This window comes from Lagopus muta, chromosome 16 (genome assembly GCF_023343835.1).
Source record: "Lagopus muta isolate bLagMut1 chromosome 16, bLagMut1 primary, whole genome shotgun sequence".
Classification (NCBI taxonomy): Eukaryota; Metazoa; Chordata; class Aves; order Galliformes; family Phasianidae; genus Lagopus; species Lagopus muta.
Genome location: NC_064448.1, coordinates 4,124,670 through 4,144,931, shown reverse-complemented (window position 1 = coordinate 4,144,931; position 20,262 = coordinate 4,124,670). Strand labels below are relative to the sequence as shown.

Genomic DNA, 20,262 nt, shown 5'->3' with positions numbered 1-20,262 from the left:
TCTGTGTCCCCATACAGTTCCCCTGCATGCACACATGCAGATATCTTACGCTGTCCTCTTTCACTTCCCTTTTTTTATTTCACAGAAAAGCAGATAAAATAGTTGAAAGCTGATAAGTGCATACAGCTTTCAAGGTCAGAGGCAGCTGCAATGATTTCTCTGCAGGAAAAGAGCCTATGACACAGCTCCCTGCCTCCACCTCGCTCCGTCCTCCTCCCGGCGTGTGGCCACAGGATGTGGGTTACAGAGGACTGAGGGAAGGAAGGAGTGGGCTGGAGATGAGCATGGCAGGCACCAGGGCTGCAGGACCAGGGAGCCCAGCCTGCCTCTCACCAACCATCCAGGCGGGTCAGAGCAGAGCTGGGGTTCTGCTTTATTTAATCCCAGCCCTGCGTGGTGGGAGCTGCTGGGGGGCTCAGCACGGAGTTGGCAGCAGCACAGTGGGCATGAAGTTGTGGTGGCCACACATCTCCAGGCCCCTGCTGCCACTGCAGCATCATTCTGGCTCTGAACACAGCAGGACCAGGTGGCATGGCTGTTTGCTGGCTTTAATGGGGATGAGCTTGGTGTGGTGATGGGATGATACGAATCGCGGATCTGTTGAGCTCTGGTGGCCTGTGCTGGTGGAGACATTCATGAGGTCTTCCTGGAGCCAACAGCACTGCACAGCTTGCACAAGGCAAAGGTGCTCAGCTCACTGCCCTGATCCTGCACTCCGTGGGGCTGCTGATTCCTGGAGAGGCTCTGCTGAGCCTGAGCTGAGCCTGCCCCTGCCTGGCATGGCCACCAAGACAGGAAGGAGAGATTTGAGATCCTCGTGCCAAGCTTGGCCGGCTCCAAGCAGCTCCACTTCTTCTTTCTGGTGCCCGCACAAAGTCTCTGCTTCCTGCCTCAGTGCTGTGGCAGGGCCAGCTCACTTAGCAGCTCCCCTGATGCTGGCATACTCAGAGCGTTCAGCACCAGGGCTCCTGCTGGGCCACCGTGCTGCAGGCAGCGGCTGCAGGACAGCATAATGGATGTCCTTGTCCACCTCACTGCTTTGCTGTAAGAATGTAGAAAATCTTGCTATAATCACCCCTGCATGGCAGCTTCCACACGGAGTGCATGGACAGCTGGATGCTCACCCACCACCCACCACCAGCTGCATTACTGGAGCTTTTGGGCAAAGGTCCTGCATCAGGGCATCACTCTGCCCCATATCCACCCCCTGCTCGTACCTGGTGGGGCAGCTTTGGGTTCTCTGCATCCTCAACTTCAGTGCTGGAGGAAAGAACAGTTGTTAGAGCAAGGACAAGGCAGCTGAGCTCCTCACCACACCCGCAGCAAACACCACCCAGGCCCAGCAAAACAATATGGTGTTTTCCCTAAACTGCAGCTAAGTGAGGCAGCCTGCTCACCTCACGGTGCAGAGGGAAAAGGCAGGAATACCAACCTGGGGGTGCCAGGGTTCCCTGCACAGCATGGGAGAGGGAAGGGCAAGCAGCTGCCTGTGGTCACCTCAGCCACGTGCTGGCTCTGCTCCCCTTCCCTCTGCTTCCTGCGGTACAAGCAGAAGGCGAGGACGAAGATGAGGAGGATGAAGCAGAGCACAGCAGCTGCAACCGCCATGCTGGGGAACGGAGAGGTCTCTGTGGGGACACAAAGTAAAGCAGGGAGAAGGTGGTGGGCACAGTGCAGCGTGGGCCTGGCTGTGGGCAGGGCTGAGGCTGAGCCAGGACAGCCACAATGGGGTCACGCGGGGATGGAAGCCCACTCACCATACACTGACACCTTCGTGCCCCGACCGTGATCGAACAACTCATCACCCAAGATCTGTTTGTGAAACTTCACACAGTAATAAGTGCCGGCATCCTCGGGGTGGATGTCCTCAATGTGGATGGTGAAATCTGTGTTGGACTCATTCACTGCCCTCGTCACGCGGTGTGAGGAGCCTTTCTGATCATACACAGTCTGATTGCTGCTGCCCCAGCCCTTCAGCCACTTCACAGGGCCAGGGGGACCCAATTCAGTCACTGTGCAGGTCAGGGTCAGCGTCTGCCCCACGGCCACCCACACCTTGTTCTCGGGCTGGTGCAGCTTGAAGCCCCATCCTGCCTGAGCACCTGCATGTGGGGACAACAACAGCGCAGCAGGGTCAGAGCTCAGCAAGGAGAGGACGGCTTGCTTTGTTCCTCCTGCCCAGCACAGGCAGAGCACCCACTGCTTGTTCAGCGTCTCAGTTGAGAAATAGAGCTGGGTGAGAAAATGGCACTCAATAGGAGTGGTGGAAGCCAGCTTCAAAATGGGCATGGGGAGAGATTTTGACTCCTGTTGTGTTCCTTATACCTGGCACTAGAGCTGCCAGGTGGGGGGGGGGGGGGGGAAGCCAGGCAGGAAAAAGCCCTCCTCTCCCTCCAGCATGGCTGCTAAATGTCTTCAACAGGATCCCAACTCCTGCCCTCAGCCCCTCCTGCCCAAAGCCTTTGGATGTGGCTTCCTCAGGGCAATGAAGCGCAGCACACCAGACCCCGCACATCCCTCACTCTGGGCACACACCTGAGGCCAAGTGCCACGTCCCAATGCTGGGGGAAATGGCCAAGGAGCTCTGGGGAGGGAGGTGGGTTGTCCGCACACCCTGCAGTCCCTCACCCCAAACAACCCCACACAAGCCCAGAACGTCAGAAGAGAAAAGCCCCCATCCAAGGTTTGTTTTTGCAGGCATGCAGACAGCAGACTCCCAGTTGCGGCCGTGTCAACCCCTCCCAGCCAGCAGCACTCAGTGGCTGTGCCAGCCAGCAGGAACAGGTACAGAGAGAGCTGACCACAGCTTCTGCTGCTGCACTGCCCTGTACTCACCCCACAGCCACGCCAGGAAGAGGCTGAGCTGCCTGACCGAGAGCCGAAGCAGCAGCACAGCACGGAGCTCAGCCATCGGCGCTGCCAAAAGTTTGGGCTCTGACTCCAGAAGGAAAATGAGAAGCTGCACAGGAAATGGAGGCGAGCGGGCGCATGCTGTTAACACTTTTGGTGCCTGCACGGGGCAGCCGGTAGGACACTGAGCCAGCAGGGAGCTCAGCGGGGCTTAAACCTCAAAGTGCATCCTGGACTGGTGCACCCTGAGCTCGCCCCAACCCCTGCACAGAGCTTGGGGCTGGAGGGGCTGTGATGGGCGCAGGGCAGGAGAGCAGCTCTGACCTTGGTCTCAGCAAGACAGCCTCAGCAGTAGGGGGGCTATGTGGAAGCCCTGCACAAGTGGCACAGCAGCCTGCCTTGCTTGAGGTGCACATCGGTTTGGAGCCGGTCTCTCTGGCTGCCCCATGTTGGTGGCTGTGGCAGTGTCACTCATTCAAGGGTGGAGTGGGACCAGCATTGATGACAAGGAACACTCATCAAAACAAGGCACCACAAACACCATCGGCACCCTCTGGGATTGCACAGGGCTGCAGAGAGGAGCTTGGTCAGTGGAAAAACCCAAACCCCTTCCTTCCCGTTTCAGCAGGAAGAGAGCCTGGGGCCACACCACTCTGAGCCACATTGAGCCACAGCAGCAGGTAGTAGAACATGGCAATCAGCACGACTCGGGCACTGCAGGCGATGCCTCTAACCTGCCTGGTGCTGCTCCTGCTCCAGAACGTCCCAGGTGAGTGTGTGGTCCTGCACAGCCGCAGCCTTTCCCAGAATGCACTCCCCATTGCTGCTGGGAGGGCAACCCTTCTTCGAGCCCAAAGATATTTGGGGTTATTCTCTCCCACATTTCAGCTTGCTTTTATCCCCAGCCAAGCACTTTTCTTTATGTGACCACATCCAACTACCTGTAGTCTTTGTCCCACAGTGTCACAGTGCCAGCTGCCATGGGTGGTGAGGGATGGGGACATCTCTCTGCCTCCTGCTCTGGGGTCTAGCACGGCCCTGTGCTGCACCCTGGCTCCGGAGCCTCTTGCCAGCCCCAGACTCTCCTGTCATTGTCCCCAGGTGTGGGTGCCCAGAAGGATCCGGACTTCAAGCTGCAGCAGCCACAGGGCCGGGTGGTGGTGATCAAAGGGGAGATACTGACCCTGAACTGCACAGTGTCTGCATTGGGTCCTATTGGCCCTGTGAAGTGGATGAAGGGCTGGGGCAGCAGCAATCAGACCATTTATGATCACAAAGGCTCCTCCCCACGTGTGATGAGAGCAATCAATGGATCCGACACAGACTTCACCATCCACATCAGGGATGTTCGTCTTGAGGATGCTGGCACCTATTACTGTGTGAAGTTTAGAAAAGTCATCCTTGGAGATGAGCTGTTTAAGAGTGGTGGGGGCACGGAGGTGTTGGTGCACGGTGAGTGGATTCCCAGCCTGTCCTGGTGGGCTCTCCTCTGGGGCTGGGATGGGCAGGACGCTCCCTGATGGGCCAATGCTTCTCCCACAGCCAGACCCTCTGAGCTGGCCGTGTCAGGGCCGAGTCGCCGAGCGGAGCCAGGGCAGTCGGTGTCCTTCACCTGCAGTGCCAGTGGGTTCTTCCCCCGTGACATCCAGGTGCAATGGCTCAAGAACAACGTTCCAGTTCAGGCTGTGCTGCCCCACATCACCTCAGAGCAGTCACATTCCTCCTACAACATGTCCAGCACCGTACAGGTGACGTTGACCAAGGACGACGTGCGCTCACAGCTCACCTGCCAGGTGCAGCACAGCACGTTGGCAGCCCCACTGAGGAGGACGTACGCGCTGGGCCAGGCCCTGCGAGGTGAGGCTCACAGCCCCGGGGCTGGGGCAGGGCTGAGCCGTGGGCTCAGGGACGCCGGCTCCAGGCGCTGCTTCTCTTCCCAGTTCCCCCCAGTGTGTCTGTGGTCGCTGCACCGCCGGGCGCCGTGGAGGTGAACAAGACGGTGACCTTCAGCTGCCGCGTGCAGGGCTTCTACCCAGGAGCTGTGAACGTCACCTGGCTGGAGAACGGGATGGGGCTGAACACAGGGAGCACCACGCAGCCAGCAGAGACCCCCCAGGGCTTGTTTGAGCTGAGCAGCACGGTGACGGTGCAGGCGGCGGAGGAGAAGCGCGGCTCCAACTTCACCTGCCGGGTGGTGCACGAGGACCAGGAGCCCGTCTCCAGCACGGGCACCATGCAGGTGGCTGTCGCAGCCCAGTGGGGACCCGAAGGTAGTTCTATTGAAGACAGCGGTGCACGAGAGCTGCAGGACGAGCTGGGCGGAGCTCGTTGTTCTGCGGGCTGTGTGCCCCAAGCCACACACTCGTGTCTGTACCCACACAGGTGACATTCTCCTGTCCAGCCCCGGTTTATGGCTCGGCCTGCTGCTGGACAAGGCGCTCCTCGCCCTCGTCCTCTTCTTCCTCTTCAAGCGCTTCCTGCCCTGATGCTGCCCTGGACAGCAGCGTCTCCGCGATCGCCTCCGAGCCCCGCAGCTCCGCCCGCAGCGCTCGGGATGGGCCCGGCCTGCGCCTTCGTGCTTCCCGCTGCTTCGCTGCACGAATTTTAAAGATAAAATCATCGACTCCACACAAACTCGTGCCAAAATCAATACAACGTTTTGCCGACCTCATCCTCGCGCTGCTTTCCTACGTCGGGGCAGGGTTGGCCCTCCGGGAGGCGCGGCGCAACGCATGGCCGCATCCCGCCGGGCCGCAGGGGGGCGCTCTTGGGAGGAGCGGAGCGGGCGGGGCCGCGTTTCCCACCCGGAGCGATTTCCGGTGCGCACCGCGGCGGGGCGGGGCTGTGGGACCCGGAGCGATTTGCGCGCTGCACCGCGGCAAGATGGCGGACCGGGAGGAGGCGCTGAGGGAATTCGTTGCCGTGACGGGAGCTGAGGAGGAGCGAGCGCGGTTCTTCCTCGAGTCCGCCGGTTGGGATCTCCAGGTAGCGCCGTTCCGAGCCGGCTGTGGGAGGGGCCGCGGTGGGGCCGGGCGGTGCGGGGCGGTGCAGGGCTCGGCTCGGCTCGGCTCGGCTCGGCCTCCTGCGGTCTCGGCCCTCGGCCCGCCGCCCCCTCGGCCCTCAGCGTCTCGTCAGGGCCGGGTCTGCCGTTTTCGCGGGTCCGGAGCTCGATTTGGATCCGCTTATCTCGTTAAGTCAACTTCATTAATAGAGGGCGAGGGTTTTGTTGAGCCCCGGTGCTTTGGGGGCTGTTCCTGCAGTGTAACCCTTCAGAAACGGGAGCCTCGGGTCGGGGAGGAACGCGTGCAGTCGTGATGACCTCACATAGCAAACCCGGGCAGCACGGCTGGCAGCGACCTGTCTTTGCTGGGACATCCAAAGGGGAAAAGCCCGTAAAATGGCTGCAGTTGGTGTGTCAGAACTCCAGCGTGACAGAACCTTCAGTTATGTTATTAGTGTGTGTGTGTTTGATCTGCTGCTGTGGAATCTTTGATCTCATCCTGAAACACTCCTGGGTTTTCCACTTCAGATCGCCCTTGCCAGTTTCTATGAGGATGGGGGTGATGAGGACATCCTGACCCTCCCCCAGCCGACACCCAGCTCTGTATCCAGAGGCACTGCAGCCAGGTGAGGAGAGAGCTTCAGTTCAGCCTGGTTTGTTTAGCAAGGGCTTTAAGGCTCACTGTGAAAACAAATTAGATTAAAAAACCCAACCCTGTGCTGTATTTGAAGCATCAGCATTTGCTTGTATTCAGAATAATAGTCATGATTTTAGAACTGCTTCACCTCATATGGCTCTCTAGAAGCTGTGAAATCAACAACACTTCCATATCACGAGCATGGCCTTATTGCACAACTGATCCAAAGATCAGTTGAATGACTTGCTTCATTGCTCAGGAAAAAACTAGATTTGTGTTCTGAGGTTAGAGGCAATCACACGGTCAGTGACACTTTTGTTCAAGCAGGCTGTACCTATATAGGATAAGCATTTTCTGATTTTCTGTTGCACCTTGTCTGTTAAGCATTTTACAAGGGAAGTTAATTGGGCCATACCAAGTCCCTGTGCAGTAAATGTTATCCAGTCTTAAAGAGGAGTTACTGACTGTACTGCAAAGGCAGAGTGCTCTCATTTCAGGCTCTGAAATAAACTTCATATTGCGGAAGGATTGGATTTCAGTTTGAATCACAGGCAAACAAGAGTGGTCTTGGAGGCTTGACTTTACTGGGGTCTGGAAGAGAAACTGTATTTGGGAATGGCAATGAAATTCAGTATGTGAGCAGGAAGATGGCTGAAGAGTTAATTCTGCTGCTGGGCCTGCAGTCGGTTGTTTTGTGTTGATGCGATCAGCACAGAGGTTCAAGAACATTATTCACTGCTCAGTTACACCACTGCTAACCTGTGATTTTGTAGAGCAATGAGTCAGAGCCTAAAAGTAGAACAGAGTCAACCTAACATGGTGTGCTTAGGAACTTCTGCTCATGTGGTTGAAGTGTATCATGAGGCTGATGTACTGTGATCAACTTTGCAGTGACCACCGAGTAACGTCGTTTAGAGACCTTGTTCATGCACAGGAGGATGATGATGAGGAAGAAGAGGGACAGCGGTGAGTTTTCAGCCTTGAAACCTGTGTGTTTTATCCCTGCTGTTCTGTGGCAGCTTGCTGCCCGTGTACAGGAATACATATGTTTGTAAAGCAGATTTAAGTAGACGTGCAGTTCCTGTACTGAAGGATCTTGGGTCAACTGTAAGCAGTTAAATACTCTTTAGGTTCACAAGCAAGGTAAATTGAGTGGAACTGATGCGACTTAAGGGTGCTCAATGCAGGTAGGCCACCTGGTCCTCTGCAGTCAGCTGTGAGCTTGCTCTGGATGCGTTACAAGCCAGCTGGAAGCTAATAACCCCAGTCTTCCACAAGTGCTTATTTGCACTTCACTGACAGTGCACTCATTGCTTCCCACTTAGTCCTGTTGCGAGTGGTGATCTTTCAGTGCAGAATAAATGTTTGCCTTCCCTCCAAGTGCCAGTTATTTCCTTAGTAAGCAGCAGCTTGTTGCTGAATCCCGGTGTAAATGTGCTGGATCCTGTCACACGTGTCCTGTAGGAACTGTGCTCTGCTCTGCACAGACGGGCTGTGTTTTCATTCTAGGTTTTATGCCGGTGGCTCAGAGAGAAGTGGACAACAGATTGTTGGTCCTCCAAGGAAGAAGAGTCCCAATGAGCTGGTGGAGGATCTGTTCAAGGGAGCGAAGGAGCACGGTGCAGTGGCAGTTGATCGGACAGCCAAAAGCAGCGGCGAGAGTAGCAAGCCTAAAGTGAGGAGTGATGAGTTCTTCCTTCTTTTCTCTCTTTCTCTGTTGGAGCTATCTGTATGTGGCTCCCACTGTGACAGCTGGTTGGTCCTGTGGAGTACTAAAACTAACTTAAAGGAACATCTGAGTCTGGACTCCTGTGTTATTGCAGCTCTTATTTCCATGTCGTGGTGGTAAGAAAAGCTGCTTTGTGCCGTATTTATTAACTAGTCCAAGCTGGTCGCTGAGCCTGAGGGCCAGCAAATGTTGCTGATACTTTGAAATCCTCTGCTTTCCCTCAGAAGGATGCTGGGGAAAGGGAATCGTGGTGTCCTGGCTACGTGTCATCCTGTAACCTCTTTGCCTGCCTCTTCTGCAGCCTTTTGCAGGGGGAGGATATCGCCTTGGAGCTACTCCAGAGGAAGAGTCTGCCTACGTGGCAGGAGAGAGGAGACAGAACTCTGTTCAGGATGTGAGTGTCTTTCTGTTGCTTTGCAGTGGTCACCTGGGGGATTGCTCTGCTACAAGTGAAAGCTTGTGAGTCAGAGAATTGCAAAGCTTGATATAAATTCAGGAGGATGGAAATATGATAAATTCTGCTTCCTGTGGGATTTCTGGTAGGAGGAAAAAAGAAATGCACGTGCCTTTCCAATGTTTGCTAATTACCTGAGCGTTCTTTAGAAGCACGGGGATCTTTTGTCAGCCTCTGTAGTGTGAATATACTGATTGTAAAAAACAGAGTGCAAAGAGCACCGGGTGATAAGGCTTTAACTGTTGAAGAGATGCAGATCCAACAGCATCAGTGCAAGGACCCCTTCTGCTTTGTGAGCAAATATCTATTGAGGCCTTGATGGGAGCTTAGTTTAGGCCCCTGTCAAACACTTGGCTTTTCAACAGCTTTTATCAGAAAAGGGTCTGTGTTGTCATCTAGGAGCTGATGAATGATCATTACATAGCCAGTGCTTTTTTTTTTCCTCACCACTGACTGTATCAACCCAGTGGCACATAGCTGGGATGTTTTCTGCTGCTTGAAGCTCCTCTGCCAGTCAGCAGCTTTTCATTTTGCTTCTGGTTGCCTTTACTGAGGTGTTCCAGTGAGACTGATGGTTGTCTGGGCTCTGCTGCAGGTGCACGTTGTACTGAAGCTCTGGAAGAGTGGATTCAGTCTGGACAGTGGAGAACTGAGAAGCTACCAGGATCCATCCAATGCCCAGTTCCTTGATGATATCCGCCGAGGGTACGTAGCAACAAAACTTGTTGTTTTGGTGTGTTGTTATGTAGCAAGAAGGGAGTGAAAGAAAAGCTATTTTCTGAAACACGGGTTTTTGTGGTATCCAGGATCATGAATCTATGACACCTTTTACCTGAGGGCTAAATTCTCCATACAAAAGGTTTGGGAAGGCACACTTGAGGATTTACTTTAGGTTCATGGGCAGTTGCCTTGGTTTTTATAGGATCTTGATGTTTCAAAGTGAACAGACAGACTTTTGTATTTGGGCTGAGGATTTCCAGTGCATTGTTTCGTTCTGGGTGAAGGGCAGGGAAAAGTAACCTTGAGCTTGTGCCTGTTAGTGGGGAGGTGCACACCTGCCTTGTTAGTTAATCAGGAGTGCATGAAATTCCAAAGGTTTTTGGCTGCCCCAGATCCTGCTTTCAGTGTTTTCCTGATCTGCTTCTTCAGGCAGATTCCTTCAGACCCTCTCTTTGCAGGGAAGTCCCCGCAGAGCTGCGCAGGTTGGCGCGAGGCGGGCAGGTGAACCTGGATATGGAGGATCACCGTGATGAGGAGTATGTGAAACCTAAAAGTGTCTTCAAAGCTTTTACTGGAGAAGGACAGAAACTGGGCAGGTGAGGAAGCAGAAGTGCTGCTTTGCTGCGCGTGTGACTAAGAGTCAATTAAGAGGTTTTGTGGGACGGGCTTATTGATTCATCTTCCTGGAGAGAAGGTACTTGGTGCCTGTGATGTGTGAGGTGTTGCTGTGGGAGAGGAAATGAGGCTCAGTGATGGGTACTGTGGGCTCATTCTCTTACTGGCAAGAGGCAAATCTCCAGTTTGGACCCACTGTGATGTGTCACACAGAAGCAGCGTCTCCTGATGGTATCACTGCTGTTCCTGTGGGGATGTGAAGAACAAAGGAGGGGTGCTCTGTGAGGTGATGGTGTGGGTGAAGCTACAGATGAGTGCCCACTGCCTTGCCACCTTGCTAGCTAATTCCCAAATTCCCATTTCCAACTTGCATTGGCATCTCTTGATTGGAAACCTTGTTAGCAGGGCCCAGCAGGTGAAAGCTCGCATTCTGGCTCCTGGCACGCTGCTGTCAGCGGAGTCGTCTGGTTTTTAACAGCTTTTTGTGTCTTCTGTTCTCAGCACCGCCCCTCAGGTGTTGAGCACCAGCTCCCCAGCCCAGCAGGCAGAGAATGAAGCCAAAGCCAGTTCTGCCATTGCTATTGATGAGTCGCAGCCTGTCACCAACATCCAGATCCGGCTCGCTGATGGTGGGCGACTGGTCCAGAAATTTAATCACAATCACAGGTACCAGGGCAGTAGGAAATATGGGTTACTAAGGCCTGAATGACACTGCAAACTGTGCTCAGATGGAGCAGGTGAAATCCTGGCTAGCCTACTAAAGGGGGAGCCTTGAGGATCCTTCTGTACAGATGAATGGGATTAAAACTGTGCAGTTTTAAAGCAGATGTTTCCTGTTGGGAGGACGGGGTTTCTTTCCAAATAGTGGTGGGTAGTAGCTGGTGATATGCACCTCGGTTCTTTAACATCTATTAAAAAGCCCTTTGAAACTATCAAGCATTTAGGAATTGGTGCAGTTATTCTCTCAATTCAGACTTTTCAGCTGAGCTATTCCCTGTCTACTGAATGCAGCACTGAGGGGTGCTGTTAAACAGTTTGGTTCCCTCAGATGAACAAAGCTGGCCTACATACCCTGCTGCTTCATTAGAGTTCTGTTTTTCTCACTTCTCTGATCTTGAAGAGAGTGCCTGTTTGTCCATCCTGGTTCCTCTGGTTTCTGTAAGAGATCCAGCATGTTCCAGAAGGTCACAAAGACAATCCTTTGGGATTAGGTGCAGGAGGTAGATCTGCTGTCACTGCTGTGACTGCCCTTGGGAGCTGAGACCATCTGGGTTACGCTGTGTGAGGAGCAATTTATTAATCAGTTCATCTTGAAGGGCTCAGAACCCTTCCGGTTCAAACAGTTGCTTACACCACAGAAGTTGAGCAATGTGAAAAAAGCATTGAGGTGAAATTTCTAACCTAGAAAGTAGCTTATTTTGCTATTATTTTGCCTATGGAAAGCATCTCAAATCATAGGATTGTCTGGCTGCAGCTGACATTGTTACCTGGAAAACAAGTGCAGTGAGTGCAGGGTTGCACACTCTGGAAGAGGTGAATGTAAGCTTTTGTTGTTCACTTGTACAGGCTGTTCAATAACAGAATAACCCCTGTGTGTTTGATCCCTTCGGACAGGATCCGCGACATCCGGCTCTTCATAGTAGATGCCCGGCCAGCAATGGCAGCCACCAGCTTCGTCCTCATGACCACCTTCCCCAATAAAGAGCTGACTGATGAGAACCAGACCCTGAAGGAAGCCAACCTGCTCAATGCTGTCATTGTTCAGAGGTTGACATAAAGGAACCCGTGTCTCGCCGCACTCCTGCTCGCAGCGCGCGTGCGTCGTCTCAGCCATGCGTGCACCTGCACTGTGCAAACAGGCTCACATCTACTTGTAGCTCTGGGTTCTTAGGTCTTGGTTGGACTCTTTTCTCTTTAGTTGCATTTCCTATGGGTTTTTTTTTTTTTGTTTTTTTTGTGATGATCAGTGGACTTTAAAATAAATAAAAGGAAACGAACCTGTTTTCAAAGGAGATGCAGCCTATTGAGCCACAGATTCTCCCAGGAGAGTTCAGTTACCTTTGTGGAATGTTTCTGTGCTCTTTAGAGGGGAAGAAGGTAAGGGGGAAGGGAGTTCCCAGGGAGCAGTTTCCCTCTGTGCCGATCAGATGCTGTTTGCAGTCTGTTATTCTTTCCTCTCTGGGGACTGCTGCAACTCTTATTTTTTTTGCACGTTGAATATAAAGATACAAGGATGGGTGATGTTGCTGTCAGGATAATGGTTAACGTTACTGTGAAAGCACTGTGAGGGGAATCTTTGTGAAGCAGTTGTTGCTCAGCGTGGGGAAAACTGATTTGTGTGTGTGCAGGTGCAAAGGTTGGCACTACTGGGCTGTTCTGGAGGGAAAGTCCTGATGTTCCTTCCTTCAGCAGAACACTCGAGGTGTTTGTTACAGTTCCCACCTGCTCTGCCAGCACTTTCTCCTGCAGTCCAGACTGACTGACTGCAGTTCTAATTTGCTGTATTGCATTTCTTTGAGAAACCCAACTTCCTGCTGATTTTTTTTGTTCTAAGGAAGGCACGAAGCTGAATCAGCTTGAAATGACTGAAATTACAAGGCAAACAGTATCTCACTGGAAAGCAGATTTTATTTTAAGATGAGTGATTGTTTGAATCAGTTCAGGTGAAAAACTCGAGGCTTTAGGACCCTTTGATTTATTTCCTTTGCTGAGGACCACACAGCTGAACACCTGGGATGCTCCAGCTTTGGTCTGTCCACTGTTTTGGACTCAGGTCTCTATTTCTTTCCTTTGGACAGAATGCTGTGGGTGAATTCACTGCTGGTGAGCAAGGCTCTGGTAGTGCTGGTACAGCATTGCGTGCAAGTTGCCATCTAGTGTTGTGCCACGGCACTTCCCACTGATCTGCAACATGCTTTCCATCCCAGCCCTGTGCTTTGGAGCAGAACTTTAGCAGACAGTAGGCGTTTAGATGTCAGCTAGCTGGGAGCTGCAGTGACATCTGCATTGTCCTTTGGAAATGGTTGGGTTGCAGCTGTGGTGCAGTCCTGTCCTCTCAGCTGGGAGCTGTGTGGGTGCTGTGCTGGGAGCACATCTCTGCTCTGCAGCTCCAGGTCCTCGCCTTGCTGTGAGCAGGGCAAGCTCTGGGTGCGTGCAGCTGGGAGGGCTGGCAGGTCGGGCAGGTTCAGCACGAGGAACTCGCTTGGCTGGGTGTACTGATGCAGAACTGCAGGCAGCAGAGCTCAGCAAGGGCTTTTCTACAGCAAGTTGAATTAACAGGTTCTTCATTACTAAGTGGACATATAATGTGCGTAACAGCATATTTGTAAATTGTTGTGAAAACAACCATTAAAGGCCCGGAAAACAGGAAAACAGCATCTGACCCTTTCTAACGATGGCTACCATCTGTTCTTGTTTTGGATGATGTGTGCTGCCAGCTACTCTTACAGCTTTGGGTTCCCCAGCTAGCAGCCTTCCCAACGTGGAGATGCCTTCAGCTAAATGAGTTTAAAAGCCTTGGGGTTGTTCTGTAAGTTTTCTGCCAGGTGAACGCGGGTTTTCCCAACCTGCAGCGCTGGATGCGCTCCATCGTGATCACTGCGGGACCCAGCGCGAGGGAATTCAGGGCGTTTCCACCGCCTCCCCGAGCAGCGCGTCGAACATCCAACGTGCGGCTCCCCAGGGGGCTCCCGGCCCAGTGCAGCCTTCTCCCCCGGGGCCGGATGGTGGCAGTGCTGCCGGAGCAGGAGCTGCGTTCCGCTCCCGTCCGGCGCGGCGCTGCCCCGGGGCTCCGCGCTGCTCCAAGGGCTGTTTTGCTTCGGGATCTTTTTTCTCATTCCTCCCCCCCACGAAGGACTTCTTCCTGCGTCTTTGCAGGCTTCCACACCTCCGTGTTGAGGCAGAACTCTGTATTGCACGTGAAAAATTGCTGCTTTTCCATTCCCGTGTAAGATGCAGCTCAGCTTTATAACTGTGCTCTGATGTCTTTCTCTGTAACTGAGTTTTCCACAGAATGCTGCGTTTCAGCAACTTTCCCTTCCTCCGACTTCTGTTTTATGCTTCCCCATCCTATGTAGTTTGTTGTTTCCCCCTCTTCCTTTTCACGTGTCTGCGTTGCCAAGTCCCCCAGCAGTGCCTTCCGATTGTGTTTCCTCTCCAAAGCCGCTTTGCACAGCTTCCTGGGAACGGAGCCTGCTCTCCGTGACGCTGTGTTTGCTGTGAGGTGCTTCCTGCTCCACGTTTCCTGCCAGACCTGCAGGTTCTGCTCTTCCAGTGCTCAGGGAGCGCTTCAGTGCCCTGCTGTGGGCAATACCCACATCTAGGTGTAGGCACAGCCATTTCCATTGCAGCTACTGCGATTTCTAGGTATTGCTGTGCTTCTTGCTGCTGGTCTGGGTGGAACATTCACAGCCCAGATCCCTGCTTGGCTGCCTTGTGTCAGCACAGAGCTTGGCAGCTTAGCTGCTATGGGAAATGGATGCAGTGACAGGAGATAGGGAGCAAGAAGTCCCAGTGGGCCCGCCCATGGCTAGAAAAGGGTGTCTGTATGTGTATATCCTATATTCTTGTCATTGTTTCTAATCATTTATTTAATTTAATCTTGGCTCCCCAATGCTGGGTGCCACCAAACCTTTCCAGGAGGATGAGGACACAACCTTCATGCAATGACACATTGTGGGGTGGGTCTGCAGATCCCCCTGCGTTTCTTTGGAGCTGTGATTAAAAGGTGCTCCTGGGGTGATTTCAGATGTTCTGTTGGGATTGCTTTCCTTTGAAAGCAGCACTGCTTTCCATCCTTTGTTATCAAGAGCAAGGACCTTTTGAGCTGACGTTTCTTGAATGTAGTTACCGTGGAGAACTGGCCTGGGGGATTGGTGCTGCAGTCACATAAAGGATGATGTACAGGGCTTTCTTCAAAGCCTGCCGCCACAGGGGAGGCTGTGATACCTGTGTTGGAGCCTGGGGCAGCAGCAGGCTGTGTCTCATTGCTGAGTTTAGAAAGAGTGATGATGCTATCCCATACGGCTTGCAAACTGTCTCCTTTCTGTTGGTGAGCCAGAATGCTTACAGCTGGAGATTGGCAATTTCAAAGGGCAGAGTTCATGGCACAGTGAGGTTACTTCTCCTACCAGCCTGGCTGTTCACACTGGTGCTCGTACCTCAAACGCATGGCACCATCTGGGTGAGCTCCAGAACCATGGAGATGCGGCAGTGAGGAATGGTGGGCATGGAAGGGTTGGGCTGGGGTTGGACCTGGGGCTCTGAGAGGCCTTTTCCAACCTCAGTGGATTCCATAGGTTCTTATTTATTCAGGTACATTTCATTATTCTTCATGACATTAACTTCTGGCTGGCTTACAGAGGCAACAGCCCTTATCCTGCCCCATGTTGCCGCAGCAGCAGCTCTGCAGCCCCCAGAGGAGCAGCTGTGCTGGGGGCTGAGAGCTGCCGAGGTGTGTGGAGGGGCACAGAGCACTTGTCAGTGCAACGCATCCAACTGCTGCCATCTGCTTCTCTGCCAAAGAATTCCCATCTGCAGGCTTTGGATTTTATTTCAGTGGGGCAGCCTTCCTGTGTCGGCCACGGTGCCTGGCAGGAAGCTGACGGCTTGCACTGGAGCTGCTTGAAGCGTGCATTCCTGGGCCTTGGGCTGCTTTTGGAGATAAGGCCTCGTGTTTCTGCAGCAGGGAACGGGGTTCTCAGGAAAGGAACTTTCCTTTGTGGTGATTTCCAACATGCTGGTGTTTCTTAGGCTGCAGAGCTTTTTGCGAAGAGCAGAATAACGGGGATAAACAGAGCACTGCTGTGTTCTCTTCCTACCTATTTCTAAGCAACTGTTAGCAAAAGATCAGCGTAGAGACAGAAGAGACATCTTCCATTGCTCCTCAGCGTGCTGCTTTGGTTAGATTTTGTGCAGAGTTCTTAGAAAGCTCGTTGCCAGCCTGCTTAGCAGCCGGGGAGATCGGTGCCATTGGCTGAAAGCCGTCCCCCTGGCACCAGGCTGGGCTCACACAGGGCAGGATGCGCGCTCCCCTGCTGCAGCAGCCGTCGGGACATCCTGTCTAGACCTCACGGGGAATGCTGCCTTGTACAAGGCACTGAGCGATGCAAAAAGGAGGAGGTGAGCAGAGCACAAATAACAAATTCCTGCACTGGAGAGAATCGTGCTCTGAAACGGCTATGGAGCAATAGACACAGATGCTTTGGGAAGTGGCTGTTGGTCATCTGCTGGCTTTCGAGTTCATACACAGAAAATGCAGCTATTTGCACCCGGAGAGTAAATGAGTGCCAAAGAGCCAGAGGGCTGAGTGCAGTTTCCAAAGGTGTCTGGTCTCTGCCCGAATGCAGCACAGCATGCTGAGTGGGTACAAAACAACCCAGAAAAAAATTGAAACCTAAGGTTTTATGTTTCCTTCCCCTTTCCTCTTGGGTGCAGAGGGATGCATTTTGCTTTTTTACAGAGATGCGTGCTTAGATACGCCGGTAGGAGACAGGGATTTGGCTTCCACTGCGCTGGCTGTGGTCCAGCATGAGCAATATTTGTGATCAGAGATGTCAGTAAAATCACAGTGAAAAGAGATGCTGCTGACTCAGTTGTGCTGCGGCTCCTGAACCGCGCTCTGACTCAGCCTGTGAAATTCAGGATTTTTTCATTAACCCCCAGTGGCCGAGGGGAGGCTGAGCAGGAGATGACGCACTTTGAACAGCGCTGGGATGCAGCTTACAGGTGTGGGTGTGGGGCAGCAGAGGTTGAATGCTCTCGGGTACCCTGGGGGGGTGCACTGCTCTGACGTGCAGTGATGGAACCAACCTAAGGGCCCTTAATTGTGGAGAGATCGATGAGACCACGTGTGTCCCCTCAGCGCCGGCCCATCGCCGTGTGTTTCCTCCAGCTGCTTTCTGCCTTTGCTTGCTGGGAGCTGCGTGGTGGGAGCATTGCTGCCTTGGGAACTGCTCCCACGCAGCGGCCGGGCTCCCGCTGCTCCTTATGGAGGAGCAATTTGTGGCTGTGCTGTGGAGACTGCTGGGCTCCACGGGCTGGGAAAGGGCTGTGGAAGGGGGCTCAGAATGGCAAATTCCTTGTGACTGGGCTAAAGCACACTGCGTGGGGGCTGCACTGCCATGGGAGATCTCACAAACTGAAAGAGGTGTGTAATTACAGATCTTACTTAATAGAGAAAGGAAAATGCATCCCACACCTCCTGCTCTGTGACAGTGTCCTGGGCATGGGCAGCACCATGCCTTGCACTCATTAAGGAGAGGGCAAAGCTGGGAACCGGAGTTCCACAGTCCAGGTAAGAAGCCAGAGCGGAGCTCCTGTTCTTCCTGCAACCCTTGGGGATGAGTGGCAGCTACACACAGCAGAACCCCCACCTCATCCTGCTCCCTGGTGGCTCCAGCTGCCTTCCATGCCCACATTTGGCTCTGCATGCTAGCGGCTGTTGAAGTGGCTTGGAGCCTGGGCAAGCACTTCCTGCTCCATACCCTGAAGATCTCAATGCGACAGCAGCCCAGAGTCAGGGATGAAGCACTGGACGTTGTCCTGATGTTTGCAGAGCACTGCATTTCTCCATGCAGCTGCAGAAAGCCCACAAGCTGTCGTCCTGCACCACTGCATGCACCCTGGCTTCCAACCTCACTGCACCTTCCCTTGTCAAACCTCACCCTGATCAGTGCTTGGGGCGAGGAACAGCCCATGTGCCACCAGGCACAGCCGTGCTTCCAGGTGGATGCACAGGCGCAGTGCTGCAGAGGACAGCTGTCTGCAGCAGGGCAGAATCAACATCCCAGGGTGCTGCATCCTCACGGGAACGCGTTCTCCACGTGCACGCTCAGCCCAGCACCCACACAGCACTCAGCAGGACTGTGGGGGTGTGCAGTGTGTGACTCAGGCTCAGAACGCTCTGTCACAGCGCGGCTCTGCCTTGCGCTGCTGTTGCCGACTTTCCAGCAGAGTGCTGCTCTACCTGCTGCGAGCATCGAGGGAACAAAAGCTGCCACCAAACCGAGAGAAATGCTTTTGTAATTTTAGAAATGGAACTGCTGTGCAAACAATACTCCAGAGTGCTCCACAGCAGTGGTGCGAGGTTAATGCTGCAGGACGGGGACGGCGCGCTGCGGTGCAGGGATCTGGCTCTGGCCGTGGGCAGGGCAGGAAGAAGCAGGGCACATCAGCACTGCTCCCTGTGTGTGCAGGAAGGATCTGGGCCCCTGCCTGGAGGTCGCTGGGTGCTTGCCAGACGCTTGAGGCTTGGTACAGTGTTTGCTAAAGCCAACCACGGCCAAGTAAAATAGAGGTTTTGCCATCGGTCCTTTTGCTGTGCGCTGAAATGTTCCTTGTGCTTTCCCTGCTGATCCATAGAGATGCCTTGGATGCTGGTACTGCAGTTTCTGCTTGGGCTGCCACTGTCACAGCTACATGAAGCCTGGTGCAGCTTGTAAATTTTAAGACCGAAGAATGTGAAGCAGGAGAGGGGGGTTTAATAGAAGAAGGAAGGATGATGCAAAGTTGGGAAGAGTGTTTGACCCAGCAGAAGGCTGCGCTGCCATTCAGCGAGAGCTGGGTAGGCTGAGAGCTGGGCAGAGAGGAACCTGATGAGGTTCAACAAGAGCAAGTGCAGGGTCTTGCAGCTGGGGAGGAACAACCACATACATCAGAACAGGTTGAGGGCTGAGCTGCTGGAAAGGAGCTCTGTGGAGAGGGACCCAGGTGTCCCAGTGGCCAACAGGCGGCTGTGTGCCAGCAGTGTGCCCAGAACAGGTCAGGGGGTGAAGCAGGTGAGTTCTCCAGGACGGACATGGATTTGCTGTGCTGTCAGGATGTGCTGGTGTCAGGGAAAGCTGTTGTTTCCTGTTGTTTCCTGTTTCCACATCCTACACTGGGAGCTGTGTGCTGCACTGCTGCCTTCCTGCAGGTCCCAGCAGCTCTGGGCAAAGGAGCCATGCTTCCTTCTGCAGTGCAGCAGAGCAGTGCCCCTTTGGATTCACAGCGATGCTCTAACATGTCGGCAAGTGTGCACAAAGAACACAAGGGTTACTTTTCAGAGAAACCCACATTTTTAGGGAAAATGCTACCTAGAAAGCTGGTCTCTCTGTGCTTAGAGTGCCTTTTCCTGGGGAAAGGGTTAGAATTTCTTGGAACATGAGCGATGTTCAAGCCTGGGGTGTAAAGCTCTTGCAGCACAGTGTGGGAGGCAGCTGTGGGCTCTCATTTATCCCTGCTTGTGCCGGGATGGAAGGTTTGGGCAAAATATTGAGAATAGCTCACCTGCTCCCTAACCCCATCCCACAGCTCCATCTCTCCCAGCAGGATCTCAGCACCCCCACGTCTCTCCTGGCAACAGCAAGGAGGGGAGAGGAGGGACTGACCATTGCTGCCGGCAGCACCGCTGTGCTCAGCCTTGCTGGAGCTGGTTATTTTTAGGGCCGGAGCTGTGCATGACCGTTGGTTGACCTTGCAGCTCTCCAGCTTGGTGCACACTGGCAGGATCTGAGCAAATCACTCCCCGGCTGTGTGCTGAATTAATGCAAACTTTGCGCCTTGCACTGCAACACCACAATGGATGGGAGAGGAGGCTCAGGGGAGGTTTGCTCTTTATAACTACTTATTGCTCTTTTTAACTACTAAAGGGAGGTTGTAGTGAGCTGGAGGTCGGCCTCTTGCGTAACTAGTGATAGAAGTAGAGGGAACTGCTTCAAGCTGCACCAGGGGAGATTTTGGCTGGATGTTAGGAAGTACTGTTTTTCTGTAAGAGTGGTCAGGCACTGGAATGGGAGGTGGTGGAGTCACCGACCCTGGAGGTGTTCAAGGAATGGTTGGATTTTGTGTTGAGGGACGTGGTTTAGTGAGTACCATCGGTGACAGATGTATGGTTAAACTGGATGATCTCAAAGGTCTTTCCAAACTTCAGTGATTCTGTGATTCTGTGAGAGATCACGTTGGAGACGCACTGGAGCACCTGCAGGATGGCTGCAGATCCTGAAGGAAACAATCTGCAGATTGTTTTCTGAAGGAGGGGCTCCCCATGCAGCCCATGGCTGGGTCTGATGGGAGGCTTGGAACCCAGCGATGCTGGGAGTTGGACACAACGATCCCTATGGGCCCCTTCCGCCTCGGGCTGCCCTATGATTCCATGCTGCCTTTAAGCCCCGTGTCCTCACCCTTCATTTCCTCCCACCTCAATCTCAGGCCTCGTGCACTTCCCCTACTGGTGGGGCGCCTGAGGAACCTCACAGACCACACAGAGCACTGCAGAT

General features: G+C 53.5%; 3 protein-coding genes across 3 annotated transcripts; 2 read left to right on the top strand and 1 right to left on the bottom strand.

The window, feature by feature from the left end:
* Positions 1-60: 60 nt before the first annotated feature.
* On the bottom strand, positions 61-3,013 carry LOC125701195 (signal-regulatory protein beta-1-like). The gene is made up of 5 exons (XM_048962851.1): positions 2,836-3,013; positions 1,758-2,102; positions 1,433-1,628; positions 1,218-1,260; positions 61-1,042 (listed from the first exon to the last, which is right to left on the bottom strand). Exons 1-5 carry the CDS (start codon positions 2,909-2,911, stop codon positions 914-916), a joined length of 789 nt encoding a protein of 262 aa, XP_048818808.1. The 5' UTR covers positions 2,912-3,013; the 3' UTR covers positions 61-913.
* Positions 3,014-3,419: 406 nt separating this feature from the next.
* On the top strand, positions 3,420-5,521 carry LOC125701193 (tyrosine-protein phosphatase non-receptor type substrate 1-like). The gene is made up of 5 exons (XM_048962849.1): positions 3,420-3,619; positions 3,952-4,302; positions 4,393-4,707; positions 4,791-5,120; positions 5,233-5,521. The coding sequence occupies exons 1-5, from the start codon at positions 3,541-3,543 to the stop codon at positions 5,334-5,336; spliced, it is 1,179 nt and encodes a 392-aa protein (XP_048818806.1). The 5' UTR covers positions 3,420-3,540; the 3' UTR covers positions 5,337-5,521.
* Positions 5,522-5,681: 160 nt separating this feature from the next.
* NSFL1C (NSFL1 cofactor) lies at positions 5,682-13,053 on the top strand. Its single transcript, XM_048962850.1, has 9 exons — positions 5,682-5,835; positions 6,380-6,477; positions 7,380-7,454; positions 7,998-8,163; positions 8,519-8,611; positions 9,267-9,376; positions 9,850-9,987; positions 10,508-10,672; positions 11,621-13,053. Exons 1-9 carry the CDS (start codon positions 5,734-5,736, stop codon positions 11,781-11,783), a joined length of 1,110 nt encoding a protein of 369 aa, XP_048818807.1. The 5' UTR covers positions 5,682-5,733; the 3' UTR covers positions 11,784-13,053.
* Positions 13,054-20,262: the final 7,209 nt, after the last annotated feature.